Below are 23,327 nucleotides of genomic sequence, written 5' to 3' on the forward strand. Positions count from 1 at the left end.
TGACAATGTAATTGTGGAAAAAGATATTGCTAATGAGGATGAAATATTAACCCATCAAGAATTGCTTCCTATAATTTATAAAGGTCGAAAAATTGTTAAGATATTTAAACTTTCCCCTACAAAAAATTTCATATTAAAAATATATATACTAAATGAAAATAAAACGGAATATATGTCAATAATATATTCTAAGACACGTTGGAACAGTTTACTCCTAATGATGGAACGGTTTTTCAAATTTAGAAATCCAATCCAAAAAGCAATAATCAACTTAAACCTGCAAATTAATTTTTTCAGACAGTGAATTCGTCTTAATATCCAGAACTATACCAGTTCTACTTCCAATAAAACTGACTATAGAGGCATTATGTCGGAGAGATTTTAATTTATTAACAGCTAATGCAACAATAAATTTCATGTTGCAATCATGAAAGAACAGCACAAATCACTATCTGAAGAACGTAGACGTAGATGCCGAAAGAGCGTTTACGACAGCTGGTAATTTTTACACAAAATTACTTTTCAGCTTTAATGACAGTACAACTGATGCATTATGTTTTTTAAGATCATATTTCAAAAATTTGTATTAGTACCGCAGACTGAATAGTGATATTTACAATTATTTTTGTGATTTAAATAAATAAGTTGTTTCTTTACTTTTTTGTGATTCTTTATATACTGTTATAATTTATAAGTTCCATATTATTTTTTGTGATATTACACTCTTTTATAAAACTGACAAATAAAACAAAGAAACACCTTGTTTTCTTTCTTTTTCTAAAATTTCTAATACCGGTATTAAAACCGGTATCCCGGTATTAAGATCTATAAAATACCGAATACCGGTATTGAAATTTTGGTCCGGTATTGCAATCCCTAGATACAAATTATGAAATTGTATGCAATTGAATTGAATCATAATTGCTTCGTTTTGTGAGGTTAGAAATCAAATCCTAAATACTTTTATTCTTTATGCAATTCACAGAAAAAGAAAAATTCAGTTTGTTTTCTTTATACTAGAGACACGTCGATTTATTTCTTTTCTAGCACTTCATGAAAGTTCTGAATTGTATATTTCATATTAGATTTTTTCATAATATTAAATTCGAAAACGTTACAGTAATATAAATTCAATTTCATTATACATTATTATTCTTCGAATTAAATTATATGTTGGGAAACTATTTTCCAAATTTCCCAACATATAATTTGTCTTGACATATTTTAATTGTCTGACTCTTTTGAACTATTCATTGAGAATGTTTTGTTCGTTGTTATCTCTCCAATCCTTTTTATCAGCGCTGTATTTTTAATCACTTTATCATAAAATTCAGTTTGAATGGTCTCCCCGAAACTTTATCATACATTCTCTAATGAGTATAGCGTATCATTACTACATACCATTGGAAAAAAACAGTTACGAAAGAGTGTTTAGTTATTAGGGTTTTAGTCTAATTAGGATTAATTAACTCCCCATTAGGATTTCGTTCAAAATTTCATAGAAATCTACAAATGTGGTGTAAAGACCATTTACCAAATTTCATCTGTCTAGCTCAAACTGTTTTTAGGTTATTGTGGGCACAGGAAGATAGATAGACATCCAAAAGTGTGTTTATCAGGGGTTTTTTTTTTGGAGGGGGGGGAGATTACAATACTTTCCCTTTGTATATTCTGTACATGAGAAAGTAAAAATAAAAGTTTAAATCCTACTGACTGAAGAGAATGAATATATTCTCTTCAGTCAGTAGGAATCCATTCAGTCAGTCAGAATGAATGGATTCTTCTTCTAAATTACAATCTTGTAAGCTGCTATTTTAATCAGAAAGTGATTTGAATTCCTTATCACCTAGTTATCAAAAATTATAATTTTCATTATTACATATTCCACAACTTTTATTCACCTGTACTTTTCATGACATGCAATTCGCAAACGTCATGCATTTTACAACAAAGACTTCAGCAGCGCTTTTATAAAATCAATTGATCTTAACTTCAAATGCATCATTTTTTTTTTAATTCATCGGTTTTCTAGCAGGGGATTAAGATAATTGTGAGTTGTTTAATTATATGAACGACCCGTTTTTTAAAGCAACACTAGGGATGTTTTTGGGCCAAACCTAGTAATTCTGAGCCGCAGTCAGATGACGAGGACGATACTTTCTTACACCAACTGAGTACGTGAACATACAAATTCTCTGAATGATAAAATATTAAGATAATAGTAGCACTTCATGTATAATTGTTAAGGTTATTTGAGTTCCATTATAATCACTCAGTTATAGATTATACATAAAACCATACATTTCCTTCAGTAATGGTGTGTACAAACATGTATGTCGAACAGTCTGAGTTATAATAAATTAATAAAAATAAATTCACATTTGAAAAATTAATAAAATAAAAATAATATAAATATAAAATAAATCACTAACATGTTAAAATATGCTGAAATATAAAACTAAATTGACCATCTTATTAAAAGAGGAAACTCGTAATATGTACCATTTAAGGCCTTAAAGTATCTCAATCAGCTTCTGTAAATAGTGCTCAAGGCATGGCATTAATTTTTTGCATCCTAATCACATTTGTCTTAAAAAACAACATAAATGAGATTGTTTGTTTGCTAGGTCCTCTATAAAACTGTCTCTCTGGTCCTCCATCTCTATATCAATGCTTCGTAAAGATTCTTAAAATTTACTTTAGACCATCTTATATCCCTCTTGCTGACCTCTCGCTATGTCATCGTCACCACTTTACCAATTCAATAAACTTACTCAAAAACAATAGGACATTCTCCTTTCACATGCTTCTTTTATTTTTTGCCTTTTGTTTACATCTCGCCAAATAAAGCAATAAAATCTTAAATCTTGCAACCTTCCACTCAGAAGTTTGTTCGTATAAAGCAACCTCAAATCACAGACACACAAAGAGAGGGGGAAGAAGAGATGCGTTGGTTTTTCCCGATCATCCGTCTCTCTCTGAAACTCCGACGTGCACCTGACCTTTCGCTCTCCACCTTCATCTAAATAACGTATATAAAAGGAGAAGAAGGAGAACGGAACCATAAGACTCCTTCGAACGCCAACAGAAATTCGCTCTCCTCGTGTAGCCAGTCTAAAGAGAACTTGGAGAAAAGTGTAGGTTTAGTGAAAAGTCTGCTTTTTCGAAACATAAGGCTCCTAGAAAGGAATGTGAACTGACACTCTTTTTATTACAAAATATAGTATTTGGAATTTCTTAAAATAGGAACAATGCATAGGCGAGTCGCGCAAATAATTTCTATTTTATTGCTGGTCAGTAGTGTGACACCCAGTGCAATTCCTATTTGGGAAATGCTGACATACGAAGAAAAGGTATGTGTCACGTTTGCTTCATAATTTTTTCATAGAAATGTTTTTAAAAAATATTAATTTTTTTTTATAAATTTTATTGCGAAGTTTCTATCCTTAAGTAATCTTAAAACTTCAATGCTTCTTAGATGTATCGAAGTTGCTTAAATTGAGTGCATTGAAATTATTTTTTTTGAAAAGCAAATGATGCCTTAAATGTATTTAATGTTTTCTTAAATATTTTAATTAAAATTATAGATAATAATTAACTTGCACATTATTCGAAAATAAATATTGCAATTGGCAGTTTTGACAAATGTAGTATTTGTATGGAATTAAAATATTTTATATTACTATTGAATTATATTGCATTCTTAATATATTTATCACTTCATTATTTTACGAGAAAAGATTTATTATATTTTAATTTGGAAGACAGATAAAAAGTAATTTGTTCATTAAATTAACATTCTTTTATATGTTCAGTTAATTTTCTTTCTATGCGTCGCTTAGAATACATTTACAAAAGAAAAAGAAAACTCTTCTTTTAACGAAGAAAAAAATAAAATTACTTTATTTCGGAATGATAATCAAACCATATGTAGAATCAGTTTTAATAATGCAATATTATTAAGTGTTTTTAGTTTAATTTTAAATGTTTGATAATTGTTTTTAAAATCCATCATCGTCGAAATATAAAAGATTTTCATTTCTCTTACTTTTTCAAAAATCATAAATAAAAATGTTTATAAAGTGAGATTTAATTACGTATATAGTAAAATATATTTTAAATCTATATTTCCATTCTCTTTTGCAATACTTTTCATTCTTGTGGTTAATTCACAGATAGTCTCATTAATCGCGCAAATCATTTCAATTTTATTGCTAATATTTTGCTAAAAGTACATTGAATATTTAAAACTCTTGCGAAATTAAGACATAAGTTGAATAGTTTATTTTAAGACTACATTTCCTCTATAATTGAAAATCTTCTCAATACTCTACGCTATAAAGCAGTTCGATGAAATAAAATCTATTAACTGAAAAAGGGAGGAATATATTTTTACTTTGCCGGCACAGAAAAATAAAGAAATAAATTAAAAATTTGTTACATGGAATTCCATGTGACCTTGAAGGACATTCACATGTTATATCCAAGGAAGTTTGTGGGTCAACAGCGTAACACAGTTCGACCATAATTTGAAAAACAAATGGAAAATAAATAAAATAAAGCTTGCAACATACTACGTTTTTAAGCACTAATTCAGCATTCCGTTTCTACTCCACATTGATATCTTTTCTCTGACAAGCGGTAAAATATCTGCTCCACAAAAAAGAATTTGTCAGTAAACGAATGACATAGAATGGATAATCCGGCGAACTTTTTCGAAGAAAACGTGTTTTTAGGGTCAAAGCCTTTGTTTTTCTGGCACGCTTAGAAGATCTGATGAGTTCGTCTGTTCTTATAAAAAACAATAAAAAATTGATATCTGTTTAATATTCCAGATGGGAAGACTGATGTACCTGTTTGTCCACCTTGTCCAGCGATACTGTAAGACTCAACCTTCAGAAGGTAAGACTGTTGTTTTCTGTCGTCTTAGTGTGGGTAACGTTTTGAAAACAACCTCGTTAGAACAATTTTGTTCCAGACAGCATTTTTGGTGTTGGATTTTAATGAAAACAGTTTTTAATAATTAATTTTTATAAATGCATCATTATAAGATTTTTGTATTACTGTCTGATATATTTGGTATTACTCCAGAAGTTAATTCTTTCATAACTAATATTTAAGGTGTAAATTTAATTGTCATCTAAAATATCATGACACATAAAATCACCTTATCATCTGCAGTTTTTAAAAATTGAAATAAAAAAAAATAAATTAAGAGCCTATAAAGGACAAAACTCTATACATAGAAATGTCCATAAAAAAAGAAACACCACTAAAAACAAACAGACTCAACGCTGTTTTAGTAATGCGTTCTTCAAAATAAACGTAATATTGAAATAATATTAACAAATTATTAATAAATATATGTAGAAAACTAAAATTGAATGGTTAAAGCTAAGTTTTTTATTTTTACAAAAAATAAAAATATGAACGAATTGAAACAAAATTCTTATTGAAAACAAGAGGCAAGTTCGTTCTAGAAAAACACCAAGACCGATTCAAAGGGTACCCTATCTAGTTTTTTATTTCAAAAATTTATATACATTTTTAAATATCACAAAATTTCATCAAACCTTTTTCATCTTTCATAGAATTTGTGCACAAAATTTGGAAAAAAAAATGATTTAATAATTTCAAACCATATAGCATACAAAAAAAAATGGCATTTCATTTTTCTGAGTTTTTTATGTTTATTTCGTAATTCATTATATAATTTCCGAATCAATTAAATCTCAAAATCCATTATCAGTTGGTGCTTTGAGTATAAAACTAAAACTTAGTCCATTCGTTCGTATTAAATGAAAACTGAGTTCTGAAAATACTAAAATAGTGATTTGTCCCTCAGAATACTCAACTGTATGAAATTTGAATTTCTCAAATACACCAGGAAATAAATGAAAAATCGATCCAAAGTTCCATCTTTACAAACATGAAATTTTCAGATTAAATCAAAAGGTTTTAAGGAAATATACTGGAAAAGAATAATGAATTATTAATCAAAACAACAGAGAGTATAGTTTTATAGGTTTTCCACCTCAAAAAAGGCAATTTTATTAAATGCCGTAAATTTCTATTGTTCAAACATGTTAACAGCTATAAATAAATTTATGAAATTTCTTAATTTTCAGCTCTATGAAATTATCAAAATATCTATAAGACTTTCCATAATTATTCTTCGCTCTTTTAATTATAAAGATGCCAGGGTAAACAAAAAATGTCCTAAAAATAAATTTTTCAATTTCTTTTCTAAAAATAAACTTTTTTTTTCTTTCTTTTGCCGTAATTCTAAGAAATTTCCACAAAAATAAATTTTTCGTAAAATAAATAAATAAATAAAAACCTGTTATACGTTGTTTCGTCATTCATTCTATAATGTGACAATCCTCTAATAATGCGGCAAATAAAGTGAATTGAATTCATTCTCGTGTAATCATGCTCTTTTATAATCGTATTTCAAAGAATTCTGTTGTTTCACCTGGAAATTTTGGGAAATAATTATGTTTTTTAAACATTTTTTTTAACCATAGTTAAGTCTAGAGTGTATTATTTAAGTTTTCTGATATTTAATTAATATACATTCTTTTTTCTATTATATGCATAGTTTACAAGCACTGCATCCACACAATTTGTTTCTTGTCTGGTTGTGGGTTTCTTCATTAAAAGATTCGTGAATTAAAGAATGACATTCCGTTACTGCAATATTCTTCAACAAATTGCAACTAAACATACAAACATTAACTATAAATGAAATTTCGTTTTGTCCTTCAGTTAAATTTTTTTTCTGTCATTCGTTAATTCTTTCACAACACTTTTATTTAACTTGATTTGTTTCATATTTACAAAGAATTTCGAATGCAGTTTCCATTCAAGTCCTAAAATTTAGAAATTATATGTATTAATGTTTTTATTGTGACTGTAATTATTTCATTATTTTCAGAACTTAAGTTCAATTAATCAATTAATTATAATTCATTCTTATTTCATACATCTGGCAACATCTGATATTTTCCAACTGACTATCGACCAGAGATAGATGAGTGCATTACTGAGAGAGAGAGATAAAAGTGCAAAACTGAGCGTAAATTGAATCCCAGTTTTGGCATATCCTAATTTATCAAGATAGATTCGTCTGATATCCCATGATGATAAATTCTCATCCATCTAATATGACAAAAAGAAAATATTTATGAAAAATAAATAATTACGATAATCCATAAAATTTATAGTTATAAATTATAATTTTAAAATTATAAAATAGAAAGTAATTAAATTTTTAAAAAAATATACACCTTTTAGTATAGTAGTAAAATTGTTTTCATTAAATTTATTGCCCGTTTACGGCTTTGGTTTAATTGTCATAAAATGAATACTTATTTATAAAAAAATAAAAGTCCAGCACAATTTATCACTTTTTAAAGTTCATTTACTCCTCCAAAAATAATGAAAAGTGCATTTCTACAGATGTTAATATTGTTTAGAAATGATTCATAGAAGAAATTCCAGATCCAAAGATCCCATATTGAAGCATATAGATGTCTACATCCTCTTGTAACAAAAAAGGCACGAATCATGACAGGAACCATGTTCCTACTAACGAAATGTCAAGGATAATTTTCCGTTTACAATTAAAGTTCAGATCTGCTAGCAGCATTCCGGGCGATTTACAAATAATAATAATAATTTAATCATTTAAAAATTCAAAAAAGGATACTAAAGATATTCATCTTTAGCTGCTTGACCAGTAACGCCGACAAGTCAATTATTCTAAAATCCTGCATTGCTTTGATTCTGGTGTCCGGTTCAGCCTGAGTTTTATTTTTATTTTTTGTTTAATTGTACTGGTTCGGTTTAATTTTTCTATAAATTCTTTGTTTTAATTTTTTGGAAACGAGTGGTTTTCAATACATTTTAACATTTGATTTTGAACTGGTCTTATTATAAACTTTATTTTATTTTTATTTTTAACTAATTTATTCTCTATCGCAATTTATTTTGTTTTTTTAATTGGCAATATTTTTTATTCTGTTATTTAATATTTTGCATTTATGCCCAAGACCGGATTATCAAATAGTGTAAGTAGGCAACTACTGACTACAAGAATCACGAGACGAGGTCAGGGAATTTTATTTCGTGCTTGCATTTTTTCCAGAAGAGCCATTTATTAAAATTTATTCAAATTATAATCAAGTATCATTTAAATTTCACGACTTTTTCGTGCTTTCAAATTCTTTCGTAGATCAATGCGGCTCAGCTTGTTTTGCAATTAACTACTGATTCTCAAATCAATATTCATTGCAAACTTTGCATTCATTTAGATAATACAAAGTGAAAAAAGTTTTGTATTTTTTTTAATGTTTAATTTAAAATTTTTTATCAAATAGAATTTTTTAAAACGTGTTCCATAGAAACCAGCTCTGTAAAAGGCGGCTTGGAATTAAATGTTTTGTTATTTCAGATTGCCATATTTACTTTAAAACTGTTTACAAAAAATATTAAAGTAAAATCAATTAAAAATATCTAGCTTTAGAAGTTGATAAGAAGAACAACTTATATTTTTTAAACTTGTAGGATTTCACCCGGCTCTGTTCATACGCATAATAGTTTCTACAATTAATAGTTTTTGGCACAGATTATTCAATGTGCAGATCTTGCCCTAAGAAAAAGAAATCTAATTTCTAAATTCTGTCGAAAAGAAAAAAAAAAAATTAAACAATGTAGATTTAAATACGAAACGTATTTTTATATTGCATTTTTTTACTTGAAATTTTAATTTCATATTAATATATGTAATGATAACAATTTAATATATTAATATTTTAAATACATATTTATATCCCATAATATATATTTTTTAATTTGTAATATATTAATATATTTTTTCGTGTTATCTTAATGTATTACCTATTCTTAGTATTAAATTTTTCGACATTTATTTGTCCTGTTCTAAACTGATCTTTTTAGCTTAAATTCGAAATTGTTTCAATCAACAGTCAAGCTCTCTCAGACTGATTTCTCTATTGTTTCTAAGAGAAAACTAAAATAAATTTTGATCCACGGTATTTTTTTTCTATCCATCCTTTTATTTCTATTAATATTCACAAAATAGAATGCCCGGGCTGCACTGTTATAAAATCATGGATATCATTTTAATCGAAAATACTTCCTTTTCCTTTTACACTAATGTGGTTATTTAAAAAAGGGTTGTTAATTTTGGGAAATGGCAAAATATCTCATTACTATAAATTTTAATAAGATTTAGCAGATGTTCTGTAAGGAAAGTTTCGGATTTCGCTTAATTAAGAGACATCGTGACTACGTATATATGTATATATGCTTCAAAACAACAGTGCCAAATTCAACTAAATTTTGTTCACTTATTGTTTAAGACAAGAAAAAGATAATCATCAATTTTTCAGTGCTCAGAAATTAATAAAATATTTATTTAGTTAATAATACAAATAATTAGTTCCACAGAAGAAATTATTCCGGAAAAAGATATTTTGAAACCATCTTAAAATTCAAAATTTTCTTTTCCAATGACATCAATTTTATTCTTAAACAATTCTTTCAATTCTTGTAAAAAAAAATTAAGAATTTCAAGCAAATGATTTTGAGCTAAGGAAATCTATAGGTACTCTTTTGCAAAGAAACGTTAAGAATTTTAACTACTTTTTAATTCTCAATTTATCCGTTATTTTAATACATTTTTTTTGCAATGTTTGTATTCATTTTAAGGTTGTGACTTAACAATTATTAAAAGAAAAACATAAGTTCGATGCTAAAATTCAACGAAGGCTAGGAAACTGAAGCTTCCGTGAGCAAATGAAATATTTTTATTTTTGAAAAACAAGAATATATGAGATCTGTTGCCAGAACGTATTAGCAAAATTTTAAAAGCAGACAATTAACAATTTTTATAAGGAACAATTATTAATTTGTTTATATTTATGCTCTTTATTAATGAAAAATTAATTATTTAATTAATTATTTCAAAATTTTCTCATTTCTACTTCCGCATTTATGAATAAAATTTGCAATACTAATATAACAAAATTAATAACTTATGGTGAAAATGAGCTGTCAACGATATTTAAAAATCGTCTGGTTCAACTAATATTCTAATTTTAATCTTAGAAAAACATTTCAGAGGATTAAATTTTTTTTCCATATTATAAAATTTTATGCAAAAGTAGTTTTTACATTAAAAATACCATTCATCGAAGAATTTTAATCCCGGGTAATCAAGTATGTCAAGTAAGTGTAGTATAAAATGGTAGTTTTTATCATTGTCGTTATTGCTTTTTAGCTTTTATCTGTTTTTTCATTTGTCTAAATTTACGGAAACAAAAGTTAAGGGAAATGCTATCGGATATAGCGAAGGAACTTGATTACGTGGTGGATGTTTGCACATTTCCTGTGTCACCATTCGATTCATTCCTGACCTGAAACAGGACATAAATTTAAACACAATTTATTTAACGGCAAATTGTGCCATTTTAAAGCTGAACACCTGCCCTTGCTTTTCACATTAGTTGAACACAAATACTTGACGACCTCCAGTTAACTCTCCCGTATCGTTATAAAATCTTGCATTATTATCTTTGCCTCTAAAATACTATTTTTCGCAGATATATTGTAAAAGTAAGATTTTTCATTTCTTTGTCATTCAGTTTTATTATCAAGCTACTTTTCGAAACAGAATTTACAAATAGATAGGAACCTTGACAATATCGTCAGAATATATTTTTTATATGTGTGAAAAATTTTATTTCAATATATTTTCTAATAAATTTATAGAATTTAAGAATTTACTGCATTTTATTAGCTGCTGCACTATAAATTGTCAAAACGACCTATACTCTACTTAGAAAAGAGTTAATGATATTATTTCTTTTAGATAATTCGATTATTATATCTAACTAAATCTTGCAATTGCAGGATAGGTTATAGTTTTAATTGAAGATTATTTTATTCGAACAATTTTTTTTAATATTCTATTTGTATTCTTTCGTTAAAATAAGCCCAAAGATTTATCGAATAATAGTGACATTCTTATCACATTACAAATTGGGTTGCAATATTTGGATCAGTAGCCAAGTCTAAAATTTACATTTTTAGATATAGTCATTGTTTTGCAAAAAATTAGGAGAAAAATTCCAGACACCTAGCAAATTTCATTTTAACTATTTTTTCATTCGGAAAAAAAAATTGATGCATATTTTTTCATATGTAAATGTAACGATTCTACCCTCTATAAAAATGTAAAGAAAATTCGAACTTCTAGTTCGAATTTCATTTTTTTATTTGCCCTAAATTATATTGCAGCTATAATGAACATATAAAAAAAAACATATTACTGGCAAAATTTCAAATATAGCTTTCCAAAGAATATCTAGCCATTTTATAGAATGCTAAAAACTGACCAGTAATGTATGATATGATTAATATTTCACATATTTCCTAGGTATTCTATAGAATGTCAAATAATAAAGGGCAAAGTATGAAATACATCTTCGATTCGTTTCGAATATTGAATTTTGAAATAAAAATAAGGACAATTCAAAATAAAAAAATTTTTTCTTGATACAACAATTAGATTCATAATTTTTTTAATAAGAAAAATTTAAAAATTATTCTGTACAGCTTTAATATTTTACGTATTTTAAATATAATTTTTAATGACACTCTTTCATTATCTTTCAGATGCGAATATGAATGTTTTTTTTATAAAAGCCTTTCATGCTTTTTTTTCATACTTTGTCTTAATAGCCTTTCTTATTCTATAGAATTTCTAGGTATTCTATACAATACTTAGGGAAGTATATTATAATTCTCGTATTTAATGCTTTGCCTAAAAACACCAGGCAGCCTATCAAATTCATAACTATTCTGTAAAAGTCTGACGTTTTTATAAATTTCCAGTAACACAATATAATACCATCGCAACGCATTGTGAGTATAACAATAACATCGTGACAAAAAACAGTAAAGCATATTGCTGTAAAATATGTTTGAAATTTTTTTTTTTAATTTGTGTCGCAAAAAAATAGTTTTTTGTTAATTTTGAAGTGATGTAAAATGATTTTTATGCCGTAATATTCATTGAGTAAAAGCGTTAATTTTTTTATTAGTCTATTAAAATTTATTATAAGCCAAAAATAACTACATGCCAAATTTGGTTGCTGTAGGTCCAACCTGTAAAGCATTTTGAATCCTTTTTTTCATCATACGTATCACGATTTGCAAATAATAATTCAGCTTATAAATATAATCATGTTTAAATCATACTGCTTCATTTTCTCAATATTCCTTATTTTTATGTAATGGGTTGCAGTTGCTTCAGTTTGCATCTTCTAACAATCAAGGTTGTATTTGATTTTTGACCTTATAACTATCCCCATTTGTGAAATTAAGTCTTCAGTGACTGCCAATGATCGGCTTTGTTATAAAATTTCCCGAAATTTAATATTTTTGTTTTTGTATTCGATATTCTTATTTCGGTTTCAAGACTATTGCTCTATTCGCTAACTGAGCTCCAGCGCAATGGCCTCCAATCATTTATGCTTGCACAAATCCTATTAAATTACGCTACTGCAAATCCTACTGAGTATCTTGCGCCCCAGAAATTGAAAACATTATTAACTTGTTCACAGAAGTGGATGAGAAACATTATGAACTCGCGGAAGTCAATATTTTCATTAAAAAAGAAAGTCTCCCAGAGGCTGTGGAACTGCAACCTTGAAATTAGATTCTCAAACTAAAAACGCCAAGGTCACAATGGTTCTTTGAACTTCTTGCTTCCGGGTATATCGTTAGATCAATTATTCGGTACTCTTATCCGAGTCGCGGGGTTTTTCGTTTGTTTTTCGCACAGAAATCTGCTAAGAGATCCTCTTTCAGTAGTGATTCTGGGTCATTTCATCACACGCTGAGAGGGAAAAAAACAGCAAACGATTTTTTTTAGCGTATCGAACTGAAAATTTATGTTCCTTCTCGAACGCCAAATTTTTGAGAAGTTTGTAATATATTAAAAAGCTTAAGAAAAATATCATTAAATCAGTATTCGAATCAGCATTATTTGCTACTAATCAGATGATGAAATCCGTTCTAAATTTCAGTAATTGTTTCTAAAACATTCTCGTCAGTTTTAACTAGTTCTAAAGTTGTCTGACCGCTGTAACGTGTTCAGACAATTAAACAGAACGAAAAAATTTTTAGAAGTCATAAATTTGGACTAATATTCTGCTACGTGTGCGAAGTTTGTTCTAGTTCTCTCTTTCTATAATTCGTAAATTTTGGATGTCAAGTTTCGTAATTCCGATTGAAGGTCAAATAATTCTCTATTATCATTTGTGTTAAAATGCGTTACGTTTGCTTCCCATTCTTCAAGATTAAAGAACGTTCTAGAATAGAAGCTTATTTCTAATCCTACTGGAAAAATAGCCTATTTAAGAAACTGAAACATATATAAGGATATATAAGAGATACTGGCTGGTCACAAAGTAGAATTTGTTCTTTGTAATCCCTGGTTAAAAAATATTAGTGTAAAAAACTATTCCAATTTGGCATATTGTGGTTATAAAATTTTATATGAAACGCTTACGTCAGCAAATTTTAATGTGAGCACCCTTGGTAGCTCAAAGAATATAAAGGGAGTATTCCAATTCTCGTTATGTATTGTCTAAAATTTCAGCTGTCACACTAGATAGAAAATCTGTGATCCTAATTTTAAGTAGTGTATCAACATCATTTGATGATGTAAGTACTCTGCCATTAATGTAAGCGAAAAAAAAAAAAAACTAATGGGCGTCAATTTCGCATGACTTTTCTGACAAAATTTTGATAACAATTCAATTTAAAATCGCTATTTTTGCATTAATTTCCCCATTAGTAGAATTAAAGAACACGATTATTCCATAACAAAAATTTTACTATTTGAAAGTCAATGTTTCTTTCGTAATAATCTCATATGCTAATCTGGGAAATATCTAGTGATCACCATGTATATTTTATCTAATAGTGCTTAAAGTTACTAGAGAAAAAATACATTACACTGTATAGTAATATGAAATTGAACTATAATATTATGGGTATTCATTTTCAATATTTGTGTCTAAAATATATTTCTTTGATTTCTACGCGGAATAAAATCGTCCAAAAGTAAATAGGCGTGGGATTCTGTGTTTTTTTCTCCCCCCCCCCTTTTCTGCAAAGCAAGTAGTGAGGTGACCTTATCAAAATTTTCTCACATTGTCTAATAAAGGTGTTAGCACAAAGAATACCTTCAATGGCGTTGGAATGGCTAAGAAATATTAACTTTTCTCGAAAATTTAGCATATTTACTGATTCTACCGTACGCTCCTTAGCGAGTTTCTTTGACGATTAATCTCTGGCATACTGTTAATAATATCTGAAAATGAAATTTAAACTTTTAGGCGCGTTTTTCCCAACCAATCGAAAAAAAGATTTTGACACAGAACTATACTTGTAGTTAAAAAAATCACGTATCATATATTTAAATTATTGCGTTTAATGTTTCTGAGAATACAGATCATCAGACGATCCAACCTTTGTTGTATATAATAGGTTTCTACATTATAGATGCTAAACCTGTGTACTGAATTTTATCTACATAGCTTTCTTCACCTTGCTGTTACCATATTAACTTATACTCGATGACTATACAGAAGACTATACCAAATTTCACCCATCCACTCAATATTTTTCGCACTCAGGGTAGTCTGAAACGTTTAGATTCAATAAAATCTCGTGTTCGAATGTTTTGACGATTACAATACTTTTTCTATAGTTCGTATACGAGAAAGTAAAAAAGAAAACATCCTATTGTGTAAGAATAGAAGAATTTCGAAGAGATAATTCTCCCGTTGTTTATTTCTCAAGAATACAATTCTCTATTTTGCTTGCTTGTTTATCCTTGGTTTTCTGAGAAGCAAAAACTTTTCTCGAGAATCATAACTTCTGGGGAAACGAAAGCCAAAAACAAATACTTTTACTTGACTAGAAAAAGAATCGAACATTTCGGCTGTTCGCAAAGGTTAACAAGAATCATATTTCGAAAACAAACCCACAAATCCTATTCTTTCCCACGAGACAATTTTTTTCTGTCCCTGTGGTGCAACGAAGTGTTCCACATTATGTTCCGGAATGATTTATTTTCGTGTTGTCTTGTCACGGCAATCTAATAATTTATCGGTCATTTTGTTCTCAAATGTATATTTCCTTTTTTGAATTTTGACTTAATGCAGAGTGATAATTCGGATGGAAATTAAAGCATTGCTAACATATTTCCTTTTTGTTTTTGTTGATCTTCCCAGACTGCAGAAAAATCATGACTCTGCATGGAATTTCGAATCTGCTGAATTACGATGAACACGCTCTCGATCTGCTGGATCCGGATCAGAGGAATGCTTCGGAGCTAGGTAAGATATCTCCAGTAATAGCTTTCAAAAATTTATCGACTAATCCTCATATTGAAAAAAAAAGCAATATATAGTGGTGGATTTCTTCCCTTTTCTCATGTGTTTTTGTACTTTATTTCTTAACCTGGAGCTTGGAATATTCGAAGATAACATGATTGTTATAAAACTTAGAACATTTAAAAATTTAAATTAAGAAAAACTGGGTCTTAGAAGCTAAATTGGCATTTAAAAGTTTTGATAAATAATACATAATTAAAATTAAACAGTATTGTATCTTAATAAGTAAAGAAATGTTTTCTATAATTTAAAAATTAATAACTTTAATAAGCACATAATTTTAATGAGAAAGAGTATAAACACTTTCAATACAATTATTGTAGAATAAAGCACCAAAATACACTATACGATTGTCATTTAACGTCTTTAAAATTTTAAAAAAGGTTTAAAATTTTTTAATTTTTTTTATTGAAAATATTGTACAGCGATTCAAGTGAATTAAACATCTTTAAAATTATTATTATCACTGAATAATACACAAAGCAAGTGAGTATTTAAACTAAGAAAAACCATTCAGAAATAAAGATAATTTTTTACAATTTTTATTTCTGACCTTAAATTTACTAAAAATATTAGAATTACAGATATATATATATATATTAATTCGAAATCCCTGGAATTCAATTTACCAATGAATTCGATCAGCCAAATTCTGTAATATTCATTTCAACATATTTTTCACATACATTTTTTCACCAGTATGTCAATAATTAAAAATGGATATTTCTTGATATTTAAGACACCGCAATAAATCAACAAAATAAATAAATAAAAATAGGAAACACAGCCAATTGAAGTAGCCCGCGATAATTCGCTAACCGATGGAATCAAGATGGATGCAACCATCTTGGCGAAATTATAGCATTTTATGTAAAATGGAACTTGGTGTAATCAAAAAGTCGCCAAATAAACCAGAGATTATTAATGTGTTAAAAATATTATTCTACTTTTGAGTTTAAAAAAAGCTCTTTTTATAATATACTTCAAAATTAAATTAATTATTAACAATACATCAGAAGATAAATTTGCTTTTTGAATAAATCAGTTCCTTCACGTTCGATTCATTCTCAGTTCTAAAATTTACTTACCGAAGAAACTATTCTTCAAAGTCAAATTTTTAAAAATACAAGTTAAATGACAAAATATAAAATAGCAGTAATTAAAAAAAAATCTACAGTTTTTTTAAAATTCAAACCAAAATGATTGACGATCGAATTTCAAATAATATGAATTTCAATTTTAATAGCTGCTGGTGTTGAAATAAACAATGAAAAGACATCTAATAAAGTCGAAGAAAAATTTGTCAGATTTAAATATCATAACTTTATTTTATCTAGCAACAAAATTACAAATGATGCTATATCGCCAATTAACATTCAAAAACTAAATAAAAGTACAATTAGGATTGATAGAAGAGAATTGTATGACAGAACCCACTGGAAGTTAAGAATTTAAAAAAGTACGAAAATGAATACTTTAAAAAAATTTTAATTCAGGCGATAATTTATTAAATTAAAAATTAATTCCGAAAATCCAAGATAAACTCGAATTGTTCCTAATTGCAATATCTGATAACCTGACAAATAGCCTTCAACTCTTGTAATTTTGAATTGATCTTAATTGGACATATACATCATAATATGCCATAGCAGTTATAATAAATTACCTAATTTTCAAGGAACTTCAAAAGTGGAAAGATATAATTTAATGCCAATTATCTATATATCTAAATTCAGAATTGTATAACACTTCGTTTTATCTTTATTTTCGCTTAGCTCTGTGTGGTTCTTACAGTGCCAATCCAAAGTAGTTTCATATAATTCAATTAAATTGTTTTTATTATTTTTTATGCATCAATGTTTACTGTATTAAGTTTATTCAATGAAATTCTAGTTAATCTCCACATTTACTGTACAAGATATCGCTAAAAGTTTAACAAGTATATTGCTTTATCTATTGATAGATTTATTAATATGTGCAATATATATCATAATTATATTTTTGTAAGTTATTCTCAGTATTTATAATATAAAATAATGCTTATTTAAAACGATCTTTTAAAACATCAAATAAGAGTTCTGCTTTCTTTATTCCTTTAGTAAATTTGCTATATCGAATTTCATTATCTTTGTTTTGCGCTAAAAAAGAATAATTTGGAACATAATTCAGAAACTGATATCACAGCGAGACGTGGAATCACAATAATATTATAGTCACAATTTCACTTCATTGAACGGAAATCCCACTGCTTGATTTTAGATTGGAAAATTAAGCTAATGAAATGCGTGATATCGAACAATAAGATAATAAAACATAAGCGTCTAAATGTTCTATAAGGTTGGCACTAACTAAAGATATAATACTGAGAATTGGACATTGAAAGCAAGTGGGGAGAAAGCAGATCTTAAATTGTATGTTATCACATGGCAATTTATAACTGGTCTCACCCTAGATCCGGGTTGCAACGCTTGATTAAGCATTTAAGTTCTCTGAAAATATGCAAATGATGCAGAAAAAGGTCAAAGGTATTCTTTTAGGATACGTTACTTTTTTTCTTTTTTTTTTTTTTTTTTTTTTGTCTCAGGTACATTTGCGTTCTGGTGTTGCAATTTTGATTCGTTTTACAAGAATTGTGGTATTAAACAAGGGAGTTGAAATATTTCACAGAAAAGTCATAAAATAGTTTCAAGTTCATATACCAGTTTTGCCAATATAGAATCATTTTAAAGTTGTGTATGATAAAAGATGTATCTTAAAATCAAAAAATCTTTCAATATTCTTTTGAAAGATTTTTTCAATATTCTTTTTTTCTTTCACATAATTGATTAAATTGTTTAGAATATTTTTGCTCTAAAATTCGAAGCATCTTTAAAATGAATACATATTTAATTCGTTACTCTTAATGATTTCATGAGTAATAATAATATCAATAATAAAATAAATCTTAGCTTCAAGTTACTGCATTTTCTACGACGCTTCAGAGGGTATGCAGTTCACTTTTTTGTTTCATATATCTTAAAAAGTTTTTCCAAGATTTTAATAATTTTTCTTTAAAAGAGTGGTTTTAATATCAACTTTTAAATATTTTTAATAAGATTTATAATGAAGTAAAGAGGTAACAAGGACCTTATTCTCAGTTATTAAGCAACTGTTAAAATTATTAAAGGAGTAATTGGGGAAAAATGAGATGACTAATTTGAAATTTTTAAAAAGATTTAAAAAATTATAAAATATGCTTTCATAAAAAATAACGATATAGATCTTAAAGCACACAGAAAAAGAAATGCAGTTTCGTGAAGATATCTTTAAATATAAAATCATCTTCAAATATGAAAATCAAATCATATCACTACGACACAAATTTTTGAATCTTTGTCTTGTACATCATCAGCTTCAACCACTTTCTAAAGGAGAAATCCAATGGTTACAAATCTGGAGAACATGGAAATGTGCTTGGTTGTAAATGAAATCCAGTGTATGTCAGACCATTGAATCATTTCATGTTTCACACGATTACATCAGTTAGCATGTAATATTATGGAAACAACTGACCTTCGATGCTTCAGATGTCAAACCTTCGATGGCATTCAGCTGGATACTTTGATTGTACGCGAGTTTAAGTAATCACAACTTCGAAATGCGAGTGTCTTTAATGTCGTGTTTGTAAATTTTTTAATTATGCGCCCATATAGCTTACAGTTTCGTTTCGAGACAACGCGAAGAAATGCCTATTTCCCAAATCTTATTTCTGACATTGTACATATATATATTTTTTTTTACTTCGTTATCTGTGCCATAATTTTTTAAAAATTTATTCCAAGGGTTTGAGAATATTATGTATATCAATTTGTAAAACTTATTCATTTATTTCTTTAATAAGAGTCTTTAAACATGAAGATAAGTAACAATTCGTGTAAAAGTATGGCCAAATCAAAATAAACTAACACTGATATGCAACACTATAATTAATGCATTTAAAAATTTAACAATCACGAATTGGACTCAATATTCAACAATTGGAATCACGAATGACTTCAATAGTTCAAAAACCAAACTAGACTAGAATTTGATTTTAAAAATATAGTAAATATCTTTTTCTTTAACATATATTTATCTTTATAACAAATTATAAAATATATTCGTCAGCTTTTTGTATGGTTTAAATAAAACATTTTTTTTTTATTAATTTTATTTATATTCTCAATATTTTTCAGAAAATGGTCATTTGTTAATCTATTTAAGTCCTTCTTTTTCGAGTTTCATTTTATGCTGCAAGTAATATTTAATTATATACAATTTCATGGTTTTAAAAACAATTTATTTTGCATGGATCCTTGTTAATTGTTTCTTTCTTTTCATTCCAGTGTGGCAAGCTGCTACCAAATCTAGGTACAAATTTCCACCTGAGAAAAGCTATGACTATGAAAAAGATAACGGAAAATCATCAGACGGTATGTATTTCAATTATTGCCTACATCGAAAATAGTAATTTTCTTTCATAAAGAGATGAAATAATAGTATGAAGTCAAAATTATAAAAAATTCTATGTTAACATTGAAATAAGCCACAAGTATTTCCCATGTAATTCATAATGTCAGTGCTTAAAATATGAATTCTGACATTAAAAAAAATCGATAATTTCTAAATTTCATTTTTTTTTATCAAGTATCATTAACAGTTGACCAATAACCTCAAAACTGACAATTAAAATCGAAAACACAGAGCAAAAAATGAAATTAAATATTTTTAGGTTACAAGCATGTGACGTGCTCTCTACATTAAAATTAACGGGAGTGGTCAACCTGAAAAAGTTTCGCATATTCTCCAATAAATTCATCCCCCCCAGCATAAAGTTGTAGATCTTGAATAAGGCCTGGAATACCTTGCACGGCATTGGTGAATGATTGTTACGAAATATAGATCTTTGGCGTGAATTTAGCAATAGATACAAATCTATCGCGAGAATATGCATTTTTGGCCCTTTTGGCGACCCACTGGCATCATATTTTGACAAGCAGTTATATTTGTAGTCACAAGATAGCATACAGCATTTCATCAATGTAAGTTACTGTGTAAATGAATTATTGAGTATGCAAAAATACAGACCTGTCAATCGTTTGACAGATTTGGTTCAAAATTTGATAAGAATACTTACATTTTAGATGCTAATCCAATATACCAAATTTTATAAACCAAGCTGTTTTCGCTTTGTTGTTATCGAATTCATTTATAATAGAACAGGCAGACATCCTGTAAATTTAAAATTTGACAGAAATCTATACATTATGTCATAAGTCCATGTATCAAATTTCATGTGTCTAGCTTAAAGCATTCTTGAGTGTTTACAGAAGATGGGCGGACAGACACGATATCAAAAATGTGTTTTTCGGAATGTGGCAATTCGTCAAAATCTCAAATTCATTTTTTTTTTTCGATTACAATATTTTTATTTCGTATACGAGAATATTTTTTAAAAAAATATTTATTACAAAAAATATTTGATCGAATATTTCTCTCATCTTAACCAAAGATTAGGTCAATCCTAATTTTCTTCAAGCACCCACCTCAACAATTGCCACGATCTTAGAAATCTTGTCATAAATTTTCATCTGCCACAGTGCTTAAAGCGTTGTGCTCCCTTCCAAGTAGTAATAATTGCATTATTGCAATGTATGAACATGTAATAAAAATAATACATTTTTATTATTACTATTATTAATTTATATTTTTGTAATTAAATCTGGCAATTGATTCAACAGTTGTGTTAACAATGAGGATTTCTTTTTACATTTCAAATAATTTTGAAACATTCTTACATGTTCTCATTCTTATTTCTAGATTACGAGCTCAACCATTCCGACAGCAATGATGAACCACAAAGGGTTGTTGTTCCTGCTCCATATCCTTTCAACAGGAGGATGTACATCTAAACTCATCCTATGAATAGCACTATGTGCCAACACATTTTTGTAAATTATATCGCCTGCATACTTCATTTTTCAGTTTTATTTAATAAACATTCATTTTTAGAAAATTGTATTGCTGATTAATTAATTCAATTTTACACAAAAAAAAAAGACATTTTCTTCGTGTTTAGAAAGCATTCATCTAAAGCTAGTCATTCACTATCATTCAACGCCATGTTCTTTATTCTTGAGCCTTAACATTAAGTCGGTTATTCACGAACATTTTACATCATCGTATCATTGCCTCCTCTATAAATGCTTTAAAAGGCCGGGATAGCCTGGTTGGTAGAGCGTTGGATTCGCGTCCCTTAGGTTGCGAGTTCCAACCACGCCGGCCGAAGATTCCCCGCGTGCTTGGTGGCTGACGCGCGTATAAATCTGTCGTGGTCACAAAGTCCTCCATGGCGAGAGTAATACCACTGGGGGTACTGGATCGGGGGTGATCGTTCTCTGATTCAGGTCTAAATTACGATCTGTGGATGAGTGAATGGAGTCCGCCCCGTAAAAAGGGTTGTGACGTGCGTGTAGCTAAGTCGTTCTCTTAGCGCCTAGATGGCGCTACTATAAAAACAAGAGACGCTCCCCCACCGGCTTAAAATCGCTGTTTTCGTAACAGCGGGCTTGTCCGTGGCAAGTGACATAAGAAACAACATAAATGCTTTACTAGAGTACAAAAAAAGCCTCTTTCCCTTTCTAGTAGCATTCAGTGAACATCCAATCCAAAAATCATGACGGAAATGGAATGAAGGAAAATTAAAGGAGGTTGGGTATCTAACCTTCCAGTATGGCTTCTCCAATTTTGAACGTTTTTTCATTTTGATTATCGATTTTGGGTGGGCCATGATTCCACAGATGAGGCATGGAGTAATCGTGAAGAATTTAGGTGCATAAGAGATCTAGTATCAAGACTTGGTGCTCGTAAGAACCGTGAAAAAGCTCGAAAAAAATCAATAGTTTCGAAGTTGATGATGGAAATAAGGGGGGGGGGGGATTCCTATTATATTGCAAGTTTTAGGTAAATTTCTGGAGACAAAAATAAAAATAAGAGAAATATAATTAAGATAACTAGAATTTCAACTTTTGTTAACAAGAAAAATCGCGCAATTTATCAATTAAAATTCGAGAATGACACAGGCCGTTATCAGAGAAAATCCTAGGAGAATATTATAAACTGTGGGTATTATAGCAAATTTATTTCTCACAAACGGAATTGCTTCTCATGTTGTTCAGTATTTCCAAACATAGTAAGAATTTCACATGAAGTTTTAAAGTTCTTGCATAGGTAAACATTTCCATACATTGAAACATAATAACATTCTCAAGTGGGAGTCCCCCAACCTGGTTGACAATAATCTGATGATTGAGTTGATCAGCAATCCGAAGTTCTCTGAATTTTTCCCTCTTTAATCAGAATCATTCAGGATCTCAGTTGCATTCATTCATACATGTTTAAGCTTCGAAACTTTTTGTGAAAATGCAATTAATTCCTAATCTTCTGGTACAAGTTACGTCCGCTTTGTCAATTTAATTTTTGAATCCATTGCACGCCGTGCAAGAGATAAAAATAACATCATAACATAAAGTCATAACACATTATAAGACAATGTGCAATTAGATGACAGGTTGATTGCATTAAAGAATGACATAAACATAAAGATTTCAAATAAAAAAACCATAAAGAAAAGAAAATAAATTGCTAAAAGAAAAGAAAATAAATTGCTAAAAGAAAAGAAAATAAATTGCTAAAAGAAAAGAAAAATATTTTTTTTTCTTTTAATTTCAAACTTTGGTAACTGTGCTTCCAATTCAGTTTTAAAATTTATAAACATGCTTTTACAATTTGCCGTTTCAACTGAACTCGATT

General features: G+C 28.4%; 1 protein-coding gene across 1 annotated transcript; it reads left to right on the top strand.

Moving 5' to 3' along the window:
• Positions 1-2,939: 2,939 nt before the first annotated feature.
• LOC129979409 (rhythmically expressed gene 5 protein-like) lies at positions 2,940-21,531 on the top strand. The gene is made up of 5 exons (XM_056090710.1): positions 2,940-3,353; positions 4,836-4,902; positions 15,336-15,440; positions 19,862-19,948; positions 21,336-21,531. Exons 1-5 carry the CDS (start codon positions 3,252-3,254, stop codon positions 21,425-21,427), a joined length of 453 nt encoding a protein of 150 aa, XP_055946685.1. The 5' UTR covers positions 2,940-3,251; the 3' UTR covers positions 21,428-21,531.
• Positions 21,532-23,327: the final 1,796 nt, after the last annotated feature.

The sequence above is a fragment of the Argiope bruennichi genome, chromosome 1 (genome assembly GCF_947563725.1).
Source record: "Argiope bruennichi chromosome 1, qqArgBrue1.1, whole genome shotgun sequence".
In the NCBI taxonomy this organism is placed as follows: Eukaryota; Metazoa; Arthropoda; class Arachnida; order Araneae; family Araneidae; genus Argiope; species Argiope bruennichi.